We start from the raw sequence: 12,784 nt of genomic DNA on the forward strand, positions 1-12,784 counted from the left end.
ATAAAAGAAAAATGGAACATTAAAAGAAAACAACAATAAATTCATATAAATGTATTAGAGGAACTTATTCTGTTAAGAGAATGAAGCCAAATTCATATTAAATAATCAGAGTGCAAGAGAACTTCCACTGCATACAGAATGAGGTGAACTGTTTTACTGAACTGTTATAATGTAGTATTAAAGGATGCCAGTAGCTGAAACCATGATCTGTTTCTGTAATGAGTCTGTTTAAGGAAGGACTGTAGAGAAAAAAGAAGAGAGGAGCTACTAAGAACAGCAGGAGAAAATAGAGCCCGATTATCTCAGCTCTTCACCTTCTCTTTCTAAGGGTGGGAAAGAAAAAGACTTGCCATCTCTCCCTCTGTAACAGGCTGAGCTGATAGGAACAAATGTTAAATACAGACCATATTTTTACTGTCTGTAGTCCACAATGCAGGAAAGGGAATTTAAATATTCATATTTTTTCTATCACATAACATTAGCACTGCATATTGCTGTTTCAAAAGAGAGGGAGGCTATTTCTATCCCATGGTTTAAAAACCAAAAGTAGACACATGGTCATATTTTCAGATATGATTCTGCAATTATTTGCACAAAACCACACCTATATTTCCATTCAAGGTCCACTCAGTTTTTTCACATACAGCAATGCACTTACATGTATGCCTTCATATTCTTACAGTCACTTCAAATATGGTTTTGAAGATGTGGGAAAAGATCAAACCCCAATGTATATTAAGTACTTACAGTAGTCCCTGCAGTTCAATGAATTAGTCCGCCTTGAGACTGCTCACATAGCATTTATGAGGTCTGATCTGGAGCCTTTAGAGCAGCATAGGATGCATACATTTGAAGATAACCATCTTGAGCACTGATATTCCTAGGCATGCAGATGTCCAACCTCCACCGAAATGAATGGGAATTGGATGTCTAAATGCTTGTGAGGACCTGAGAGCTGGTCCGTCCTGCCTCTGGGTTACTTATTTTCTATCCAGCTCCCTCTAGTGTCCTACGCAATATATTATCATCAACTCACTGGACTGCATTACTGATTTTGCATCATTGCACTAGATGCTATGTAGGCATACTCCCCGTGCCCTTGAATACACTGCCTAGTTGCACTTGTACACAGAGACAGAAAACTTGCAGAGTGACTCAATTGGTACTCAGTGCTTTCCAGGATCAGAACTGAGGCTAAAGAAAACACTTCAGAAACAACAATCTTTTACTAGCCTTAACTGGCACTGAGGATGGTTACTCAAAGGGAGGATTAAAAGAGCACTAGCATGGCCTCTCTTGAAAAGCAATAAACAAGAAGAAAATGTTAAAAAATTTATTGTTTTACAACTAATCTTGAAGACATTCATTCAGAGAAAAAACATGCGTATAAAAAGCTTCCTCCAAAATAGGTAAGCTGGCCAGGAGCACTGTCTCCACATTGCTGTCAATTTGCAACTGTTAACATTAAAAAAATTATACTCACCATCTCCGGGCACTGACATGAAATGAGCATTAACCCGTTTTTCATCCTCTCCGTACTCGTTCTTTGCTAGTAAGGTATAAGCACCATTGTTCAGATGGGTAGGGTTGTCCAGCTGAAGGCAGCCGTGGTATTCACTTTGATTGATAACATGTATTTTAGTACAGATGTATTCAGACTCATTCAGTATAGCCCCTTCATAGAACCACTGCAATGTGGGCTTAGGGTTCCCTTTCACAGTGAATGGAATACACCAGTGGTGGTCCGGGGTTGGAGATTCAATAAATGTGATATTTGGTGCAACTATTGTGGGGAAAAAAAGAGTGAAGAAAATCAGAATATCCCAAACATTTTTTTTTCTCAAGTTATCAGTGCTAAAATATGCTACTTGAAGGAATTATACCTATGTGGAGGATACTCACACAGGAAGCCCGCCTGCTCTGCCTTGGGTACTGTGCTCACAACTTAAATGAAGCCATTCTTCAGAAAGAAACAAAACAAACTAGTTTCAGACAAAGTGTGAACCCCCAATAAATCACTTACTCTGCAAGGTGTGGAAAGTTCAGTTACCAGATCACTGAGAAGGGAGATAGGGAAATTTTAGCTTTGCTGTGCTGAAAAAATGGCACGGAGGAGTGCTGAAGGAACAAAACAGTATTAAAAATATTTAAAAGTCAGCCAAAAGCAAGTAGTACTGGAAATATATTCAGCTAGGAACCCAAACTTTCAGGTGACTTCTTTAAAAGAATCAAAGCCAGAACAGCTGATTTCATTCCCTGTATTCTTCTGTCAGGGCAGGACCATTTTCTACCATACATTTTCTCATTCTTTGTTCAAACATGCTAAATGGCTCAAGTTTACAGACGTCTGTTTCCCTCAGGAGACTATTGCAATACCTTGCACATTATTTCACTGTTAGGAAATTTTCCTCGATATTCATTCTTAATTGCATCCAATTTAATCTAGTTATACTCCCTTTTATCACTCATAACAGTGCCAATCTCACAATCTCATTTACACTTTTCAATAATTTCTAGTTTATGTCCTTTTCCATAGCTATTACATATCTAATTTCCACCTACAAAACATTTTAAGTGCTTCTAGAGTGACTTCTCAGGTTTACTGTCATGAGCACATGCTGAAAAAAATTTTCCATCTACAAAGTGTTCCATTCCCATCTTCAGTTAAACAGACAGTTGCAACTTGTGAAAACATATTTCACATAAAATTAATTCAGGCTGGAATCTCAGATCTAAGAAGCCAATGCTTCCATACTACGTGTCCCTTCCCCCTTCCTTGGCCCTGACAAATAATTATTCAAAGCTATGACAAATAAATTTACATCTGTCAGAACAAATGATGCAAGTGTGTTAAGTTTTGAACAAAGCAATTGTTGGTTTAGTTAAAAAAAAAAAAACTTTTAAATTTGTAGTTTTTTATAAATAATTTCTATGACTTTTGATGCATTCATGTTTCTTAATTCCTAAGATAGTGTGTATGTATATGCACACCATTACAAACCTGTTCACACTGACAGTACCACTGAGTATTTGGGGTTTCAGAAATTTACTTACAGATTGCTCAGACTGGAAGATAAAGAATTTGGAAACATAATTTTTGCAGAAGAACTCAGAGCAGAAAAAGGTAAAAATAACAACTGCTCATTGGGCTATTCCCAGAATTAACTGCAACAGATAGTTCACACGCTTAAAGGGTGTTTCTATTTCAACAACCTGTGCGCCCAACAAGTATTTATACCCAAAATAGTTATTGCCAGTGTGGTTTAGCCTGCTTACGTACAGAATACTGTGAGCTCGGCAGAGGCTTGGTCCTCTCCCACAATATTCTCTGCTATGCAAGAAATCCACAGTCCGCTGTCCACAGATGAAACGTTCTTTATGGTTAGCGAGGCAGGATTCTTACTTGTGTCACTCTACAAATGATGAAAAAATATGAATGCCAAATATCGCATAAAGAAACAATGGAGAGAGGGGGAACCATTGGCCACAGTTCAACAGCATTTTCCATTTTCCCTTCCTTTTAGCTGTATCAAACTGTAATTAAGCAAAGCATGACTTTGGTGTCTTATCCAAACAGATGAAAAGCACCTACAGAACCAATTGTAACCATCGGTAGCGGTGGATTCAAAGCCCCAAAACCTCATTCATTTTTCCACCATGTCACTTTCTATTTCTCCCTTCTTTTGACACCTCTATCTCTCTACACAAATGATTTTTCTGCACCCATTCCCTTTCCTATCCCTCTCTTCAGTTTCATGATTGATTTCTATGGTCTGTCTCTAATCTCTTTAATTTTTTTTATTCCCTCCTATATTCTTTTCAGTCCTTGCTTTTCCTTTTATCTCTTTTGTTTACACTTAGCTTGACAACTCTTCTACTACTGCCTTCTGAGCTCTACAGCACCTTGACAACATGTCTTCTCCCCTCTCCTTAGCCAAATGTCTCCTAAAAGCTTTTTGCTATCATGGAACCTTCTACAAGAGAGTATGTCCCGTCTACCAACTGAACTACTGCCCAAGTGCTGTTTTACTGTGCTTGAGCACAGGATAATTGAGGTAAGAATTATGATTTACAGAAAATTCAGTGCATTAAATATGCATCTATGCTACACTGCATAAAGTAAATTACAAAAATTAATTACAAAAACAAAGCAAAAAGTAATTACAAAGATTAAAAAAAAAAATACCAGCTAGCTAGTTGTTAAAGCCTCTGTTATCTTAAATGAGGTCCCAAAAATGACAGCCAAATAATTACCATTTCCATACTTGAATTTTTCATAAAATGCAAGATTACTTTATTAAAAGGAAAGAAACCAAAACAAATTTAGAAAATAAACAACAATTATGATGATTGTTTAAAAAACGCCTTATGGGGTATTTATTGTACAGATATGCTTTGATGCTGCACAGAACACAAGCAAATGATATGCTGCACCTGTAAAACCACAGTGACTTACAGTGGTAGACAATGGGGCCATGCGGGAACACTCCCACATACAGGATTGCAGGACCAGAATTAGAAACATCGAGATGACACCTTAAATCCACTTAAGTCAAATGTCCCATTGATTTCACTGTGACACTGGGGCAGGAGAAATGGAAAAGCCAACATCCTGATGCATGTTTCTCCATGTGCAACTCTCAGAGGTGAGCAATCCTCAAAGCAGAAGTCAAAGCACAAGGCTTCAATTGCAGGCTCAGGATGAAACACATAGCAAGAAAAAGTCTAACTGACATTAGCCAACTTATACATCAGCATGAAAGCTGAGCATGTGGTTAATGTTGCAGGACTGAAGGTTGGTTTTCAATTTTGCTAGCATTTCTCCTTGTAAGACAGGAAAGAAAAACAGGCAGAAGCAGCATAGGCAGTTAAGAAAAGGGAGGCAGAAACAAAGATATGGAAGTGAGAAAAAGGAAACCACAACCTACGCTCACAGAAAAGGAAAGTTGTGAATGGCAAATGAGCTTTAAAAGGCATTCATTCATTCTTCTGCTATTGAAGAGACTACTGTGCTCCACAGCTATATTATAAGCTTCTCTCACAAAGTTATGTCAGGGTAAAAAAGCTTTTCAGGAAAGCTCAAAGCAAACTGAACATGGCATTTGAAATACAGGAAGGTTAAAAAATGAAGTGATCTTACTTTTTGAACAGTATCCCACATTTATCTCAGCTCACAACTCAAAAAAAAAAAAAAGTAAAAAAACACAACTGCATAAATTCCTCAAACTGTTTTAATTTCTTGTTCTTGTTGATAACTGATGCATTTGGGTAGTTTTACACATTAAAGAAAAGTTTAAAAATAAAACTAGAGCTCTTCAAAGCTCGTATGAAAGCTGAAAGGCAAGCTAGTCAAATTCTACATAAGCCAAACGCAATGACCTCAGTGAAGAAAGTGCAGAGGTTAAGAGACCCCAGAGGTCCTGTCTCTTCCATACTGCAGGAACAGTTTTGGAAGTACACATCATGCACTTTGCACAGACCAGAAAGCTTTAGGCAGTCTGTACTCTCATGAATGCAGGGGAGCATTAGGGTCTTGCACAGTGTACACAATAGCGATTTAGGAGGTCAACAGCTGCTTAAGAACTGCCTAAGTGCTTCTCCTTATCGACATCTCCATCAGAAAGAACTTAATCAGTATATTTCCACTGCACACACAGTCTAAGGCAGGTACACAGAACACCAGGACCTCAGGAAACAAAATTCCCACTGTCTGGATGGGTTTATTGAGGAAACATTTTCATACTTCATAAGAAAATTTTGCCATAGTAAAACCTTGACTTTGACTTTCATGACTCTCTTGTTATTTTGTTTTGTTAAAGGAAAATGAAACAAACCACAAAATAATTTATATTTACAACCAAAGTTCCAGCATATCAAGCTTTTGGCCTAAAAATAGAGAGACAAAGCTTTTCTCACAATTAGAGTAAAGTAGATTGGACTTGTTCTATCTATGCAGGTATTTGTGATAATAAGAAAGTACTTAAGCTTCACTATTCTGATTTGCTGCATTACTTCCATGAAATTACAGCACTCTCATTTACAAAAGAACATCCAAAAACTTAAGTGCAAATCAGTTTCTCAAGGAATGAACATTTGCCATTTTCCAAAAGCACTGCAGCAGTCATCATGGATCGCAAGTAATTGGAAAATAAATGTAATCCTAACATTAATTTACTATTTCATATTTTTTATAAAAAGTTAGAGACAAGGCTTTTAATTAGAGACAAGGCTTTATTTATCCTTTGGCAGATGTCTTGTCTCTGAATTGCCACATATTTGAATACAAAACTTACCTCATGGTTTGAAACAAGATTAGTGAGCACCCAGGATACATTAGGGGGCGGCCCTCCAGTAGTATCACAGTACAATGTGATGCTCTTTCCTTCCACCACGGTGATGTTGTAATTGCTTAAGTTTGCTGAGGGTAAGTCTATGATACAGGCAAAAAAACCAAAACAAAACAAAAAACACACCCAAAAAAACCATCACATGGATATTTGTGTTTGCCAGAAATAGGTACTGCTCAATTTAATGGGAAATGTATAAATGCAAACTCACTGCTTACTTAAAATTCACTGTGGTCAGTTATTGTTCAGGAAGGGAGTGCAAACAGCATTGTTGGAGATATACAAATACAATCCTTAAGCTGCTACATAAAATTTTTTGGGCCTCCTTCATTTCACATCAAAAGGAAACATTCTAGCATGTGGAAATGCATTAAGCTAATTATAGAGGGGAAATGTTTCAGGTGGGCAAATAGTAGTTGTCCTAACTTCAGGTTTTAACTTCCAAAAAAAAAAAATCCCTCCATTTTTTAACACAGGAAATTTAATCTATCTCTGTTGTAGCAGTTGCAATGAAATCTCTATTTTCCAGGGACTAATTTACATTGTGGTATTCCCACTATACTACAGTTAACATGAAAATCCCATTACCCCATGGTATCACATAAGAGATTGAAGCCCTCCCTCTCATACAGAGAGCTCATAGACAGCAGAGCAAAACCTAGATCTTCAAGTACAAAGTGCACAAGAGGCAACCAAAGCCCTGAACAGATCAAACCAGAGAGAAAGAACAGAAGAGAGGATCAGCGACTGCGCAGAGCTGCTATCCAGGGTGCTTCAGCAGACTTAGCTATTGCCCTCAAAAAAGAGGGAAAGAAGAATAGCTGCGAGATGGTACCACTCACCAGTAAGTCAGCCTAGCTTTTGTAAGAGTCAGGACTCACCCACCATCTCACAAAGCTATAAACCACTTCATATCTCATTTTTCTCATTCTTCAGCACCCAAAGCAATGGGAACTTTCAAAAGAGTAACAGCACCAATATGCTGAGTGCTTCCAAAACCCCAACACGTTATAGACTACTTTGGAGCTAACCCTCCTCAAAAATATTGCCAGGAATGTCAAAAGACTTTAGCTATGCAAGACCTGACATAATATTTATTTGCAGAGCAAATAATTACATAACATGCTGAATATTCCCTCAGAGATACTGTACCATCATTTGGAACTTCTACAAATTGTAAGAATACTTACTCTCAGTTTGAGGAATTTCTCATCAACAATTCCAGGCAAGTTTGACTTGCAATTTATCCTGTCAAATAACAGAACTTATTTGCTGTGCTGGATATGTATGTATGTAGTGGGGGGCTGCAGGGATGGCTTTTGTGAGAAGAAACCAGAAGCTGCCCCCATGTCAGACTGAGCCACTTCCAGTTGGCTCCAAGATAGACCTGCTGCTGGCCAAAGCTGAGCCAAGCAGTAACAATGGTGATGCCTCCATGATAACATATTTAAGAAAAGGGTAAAAAACGCTGTGCAGCAGCTGTGAGAGAGAGGACTGAGAAAAAAATGTGAGAGAAACAACTATGCATACACCAAGGTCAGTGAAGAAATAGGGGGAGGAGGTGCTCCAGGAGCCAGAGCAGAGATTCCCCTGCAGCCTGTGGTGAAGACCATGGCGACGCGGGTTGTCCTCTACCCCCTCAGGGGGTAGAAGGTAGAAAAATTAGGAGTGAAGTTGAGCCTGGGAAGAAGGGAGGGATGGAGGGAAGGTGTTTTTAGTTTTGTTTCATTTCTCGCTATCCTACTCTGTTATAATTAATTGGCAATAAATTAAATTAATTTCCCCAAGTAGAATCTATTTTGCCCATGACAGTAATTGGTAAGTGATCTCCCTGTCCTTATCTCAGTCCATGAGCTTTTCATCGTATGTTCTTCCTGTCCTGTTTATGGAGGGGGAGTGACAGAGCGGCTTGGTGGATACCTGATGGCCAGCCAAGGTTAACCCACCCCAATGTATTATCTTCTGATGACTTTTCTTTTCCTGAAAAAATGCTTCTCTTTCTCCCCTCTCTCTCTTTTTTTTTTTTTTAATTAGAGTATAGTAGTTTCATCATCTACTTGCAGGTTTAGCAGTTTAGCAAAGGGTTTTATTTTTTTAAATGTAAAAAGTCCCATACAAACAATTAACTGTCTGATTAGTAAGAATTGTAACACGTTAATATGTTTGCTAGTTCAGTAAAAGCTATATATACCGGAAATCTCTCTTTAAGTTTAATTAGTTCAAAAAATTGAAATAAGAGGAAGTAATACCCAAGAAAAGACAAATCATTTGCCATGCTATGCTTTCTTGCATATAAAAAGATTTGAAAATTGGCACAAATATACAATAACTGCTTCAGCACTTCTAGTGCTTTAAGCAGTGCAGTGCTATGATGTTATTCCCAATATAGATGTCATGGATTTTTATATTATAAATCATATGTTGAACTTTATTAAGACAAAGCTGGATGGTTTGTAGGCCTTCGTGCAGTAATCTTTTAGCAAAGGTAGTCATCTGCTCTCACCTGTGAATTCAAATCTCAGCAGAAATAAAACAAATCTTAGGGAACATTTGGCTGTTAATTATCCTGGTTAGGGAAGAGGGAGAGAAGTAATGAGAACATTTGCTTTATAAAGTTACCCTTCGACATCACCTCTGAAAACTGTTCCAACTGCTCTTGCCAGATCCAAACTTAGAAAGAGATTAAGATTCCCCTCTTTTCCCTGGCACTACTACTTAGGACTAAGTCTGCTTGCTGTGCAAGTACACATAATTTCAGCTAATATTTTGGTGTTTTATCTCTGAGGGAAACAGCTATATTTAGCTTGTACCCTGCCAGAAAGTTATAAAATAATGATGCTTATTATTCTATAGAGTTGTAAAGCTAGGTTAGAAAGAAATTGCAAGATCTTGCAGAAATTATTGCAGCAAAAAAGTAGAGATATGTCGTGGTTTGGCCTCAGATGGCAACAAAGAACCACGTGGCAGCCGCTCGCTCAGACCGGAGCCCCCACCGCCACCACGGCCGTGAGGGGAGAATCAGAAGAAAAAGGCAAAACTCGTGGGTTGAGACAAAGGCAGTTTAACAGAACAGTAAAGGGAACAAGAAAAAAAACAACAACACAGAGAGGAATATACAACCACGATTACGATACCACCACTTGCCTACTCGGGATGCCCCTGCTCTGCTCCCCGTGGTGACTTCCTCTCCCTCCCCTTCCCCAGCCAGTTCCTGCCTACCCCCTGGGCATGGCTCACTGGGATGGAATACCTGTGTCCCTGCTAGATCCTGGGGGGAGTTAACCCTATCCCCGCCAGACCCAGGACACCCTGACATATATATATATGTACATATATATCCATAAAGATATAATGTCCTTAGTCTGTGGGCCATCACTCTAAAATGTCCGTTGAGTTCATTTAATCCATGACTTTGGGCTCCAATTCTTAGAACAGTCTCTCAGGGCAGGCAAGATGGTGTGTGTGTGGGGCTGGACTGTCACATGCTGTATTTCTGGGGCTTGCAGCTGATGTATCCGGTGCAGCTCATGCCCACGGTCCATGGGTTGAAGATGTCGATCTCAATGAAGTTGCTGGGTGCCAGCTGCTGAGGTCAGTTCTGATCCCTTCACCTCTGCACTTCACTCGATTTTTCATCGGAGTCCACCTGTCATTAGTTTGGGTGATTCTTACTACAGTACAACCAGTAGCAGTTATAGAAATGAGATGTACAGTGGCAGGGTCATTTAGCAACTAAAATCATATCATTTCATTCATTGGCTATTCTCACCCAAAATCAGGTCCCCATGAGGTACACATCGAACTTCCCCATCCTACCACATCACCCACCAAGTGCACCCAGGTCCTTGAGCAAAGGCAATACCACAGATGGGTTTGCCTTTGCCTGAGGCAGGACTAACCCAGACTGTCTTCCCCAACATATTCTTCATGTGCACTACGGGGACTTTATCTCCCTCTACAGTATGTGGAAGTTTTGATTGGGCAGGGCCAGCTCGATCGATAGATCCCCTGGTGTTAACTAGCCAGGTAGCCTTTCCTAATGTGTATCCCAAGGTTTTAAAGTCCCATCACCCATTGCTCTCAGTGCAGTTTTTAACAGTCCATTGTACCGTTCTATCTTCCCAGAGGCTGGTGCGTGATAGGGAATGTGATAGACCCATTCAATACCATGCTCTTTGGCCCAGGTGTCAATGAGGCTGTTTAAGAAATGAGTCCTGTTGTCCGACTCAATTCTCTCTGGGGCGCCATGTCGCCACAGGACTTGCTTTTCAAGGCCCAGGATGGTGTTCCGGGTGGTGGCATGGGGCACAGGATATGTTTCCAGACATTCAGTTATTGCTTCCACCATTGTGAGCACATGGCGCTTGCCTTGACGGGTTTGTGGGAGTGTGATATAATTGATCTGCCAGGCCTCCCCATATTTATATTTCCGCCATTGTCCTCCATACCAAAGAGGCTTTAATTGCTTGGCTTGCTTGATTGCAGCACATGTCACACATTCATGGATGACCTGTGCAATAGTGTCCATTTTCAAATCCACCCCTCGGTCACGAGCCCATCTATATGCGGCGTTTCTTCCTTGATGGCCTGAGGAGTCATAGGCCCATCGAGCTATGAATAATTCACCCTTATGTTGCCAGTCCAGATCCACCTGAGACACTTCAATCTTAGCAGCCCGATCCACCTGCTGGTTGTTCTGTTTGTCAGTTGCCTGACTCTTGGGTCCATGGGCATCTACATGACGTACTTTCACAACCGGATTCTCTATCTGAGCAGCAGTATCTTGCCACAATTCAGCAGCCCAGATAGGTTTGCCCCTGTGCTGCCAGTTGCTCTGCTTCCACTGCCGTAACCATCCCCACAGACCATTTGCCACCATCCATGAATCGGCATAGAGATAAAGTACCGGCCATTTTTCCTGCTCAGCAACGTCCAGAGCCAGCTGAATTGCTTTCACCTCTGCAAACTGGTTTGATTCACCTTGTCCTTCAGTGGCTTCTGCAACTCGTCTTGTAGGACTCCACACGGCAGCCTTCCACTTTCTATGCTTTCCCACAATCCGGCAGGACCCATCAGTGAACAGGGCATATCTCTTTTCATTTTCTGGTAGTTTATTCTATGGTGGGGCCTCTTCCGCATGCGTCACCTCCTCCTCCGGTGACATTCCAAAATCCTTGCCTTCTGGCCAGTCCATAATCACCTCTGGAATTCCTGGGCGACTGGGGTTTCCCATTCGAGTTCACTGTGTGATCAGTGTAATCCACTTACTCCATGTAGCATCCGTTGCATGATATGTAGCAGGGACCCTTTCTTTGAACATCCAGCCCAGCACCAGCAGTCGAGGTGCCAAGAGGAGCTGTGCTTCTGTACCAACCACTTCTGAAGCAGCTCGAACCCCTTCATATGCTTCCAGTATCTCCTTTCCTGTTGGAGTATAGCGGGCTTTGGATCCTCTGTATCCCCGACTCCAAAATCCTAGAGGTCAACCGCGTGTCTCCCCTGGTGCTTTCTGCCAGAGAATCCTGGTAGGGCCATTCTCCTCAGCTGCAGTGTAGAGCATATTTTTAACATCTTGTCCTGCCCGGACTGGCCCCAGAGCTACTGCATGGACTATTTCCTGTTTAATTTGTTCAAAAGCTTGTCGCTGCTCAGGACCCCATTTATAATGGTTCTTCTTCCGGGTCACTTGATATAGAGGGCTCACAATCAGACTGTAATCTGGGATATGCATCCTCCAAAAACCCACAATGCCCAGGAAAGCTTGTGCATCCTTTTTACTAGTTGGTGGAGACATAGCTGCTATTTTATTGATCACGTCCATTGGGATCTGACAGCGTCCATCTTGCCATTTTATTCCTAAAAACTGGATCTCCTGCGCAGGTCCCTTGACCTTACTTTGTCTTATGGCAAAACCTGCTTTCAGAAGGATTCGAATTATTTTATTCCCCTTCCCAAAAACTTCTTCTACTGTGTTGCCCCATACGATGATGTGGTCAATGTACTGCAGATGCTCCAGAGCTTCACCCTGTTCCAGTGCAGTCTGGATCAGTCCATGGCAAATGGTGGGGCTGTGTTTCCACCCCTGGGGCAGTCGGTTCCAGGTGTACTGGACACCTCTCCAAGTGAAAGCAAACTGAGGCCTGCGCTCTACTGCCAGAGGGATTGAGAAGAATGCATTAGCGATAGCCGTTGTGGCATACCACTTGGCTGCCTTGGACTCCAGTTCGTATTGAAGTTCTAACATGTCTGGCATGGCAGCACTCAGCGGTGGTGTGACTTCATTCAGGCCATGATAGTCCACAGTTAGCCTCCACTCTCCATTAGATTTCTGCACCAGCCATATGGGACTGTTAAAGGGTGAGCGAGTCTTGCTGATCACTCCTTGAATCTCTAGTTGACGAATCAGCTTATGGATGGGAATCAGAGAGTCTCGGTTA

General features: G+C 41.0%; 1 protein-coding gene across 2 annotated transcripts in view; it reads right to left on the reverse strand.

The window, feature by feature from the left end:
• The window catches only part of LOC141476546 (BDNF/NT-3 growth factors receptor-like), a 200,238-nt gene that overhangs the window by 110,408 nt on the left and 77,046 nt on the right, over positions 1-12,784 (reverse strand). For both annotated transcript variants that reach the window (XM_074165228.1, XM_074165226.1), the window contains exons 6-8: positions 6,294-6,430; positions 3,281-3,413; positions 1,484-1,783 (exon numbers count right to left, since the gene is read on the reverse strand). In XM_074165228.1, coding sequence (XP_074021329.1) covers positions 1,484-1,783; positions 3,281-3,413; positions 6,294-6,430 — 570 coding nt within the window. The remainder of the gene's footprint in view (positions 1-1,483; positions 1,784-3,280; positions 3,414-6,293; positions 6,431-12,784) is intronic.

Source organism: Numenius arquata, chromosome W (assembly GCF_964106895.1).
Source record: "Numenius arquata chromosome W, bNumArq3.hap1.1, whole genome shotgun sequence".
NCBI classification, from domain to species: domain Eukaryota; kingdom Metazoa; phylum Chordata; class Aves; order Charadriiformes; family Scolopacidae; genus Numenius; species Numenius arquata.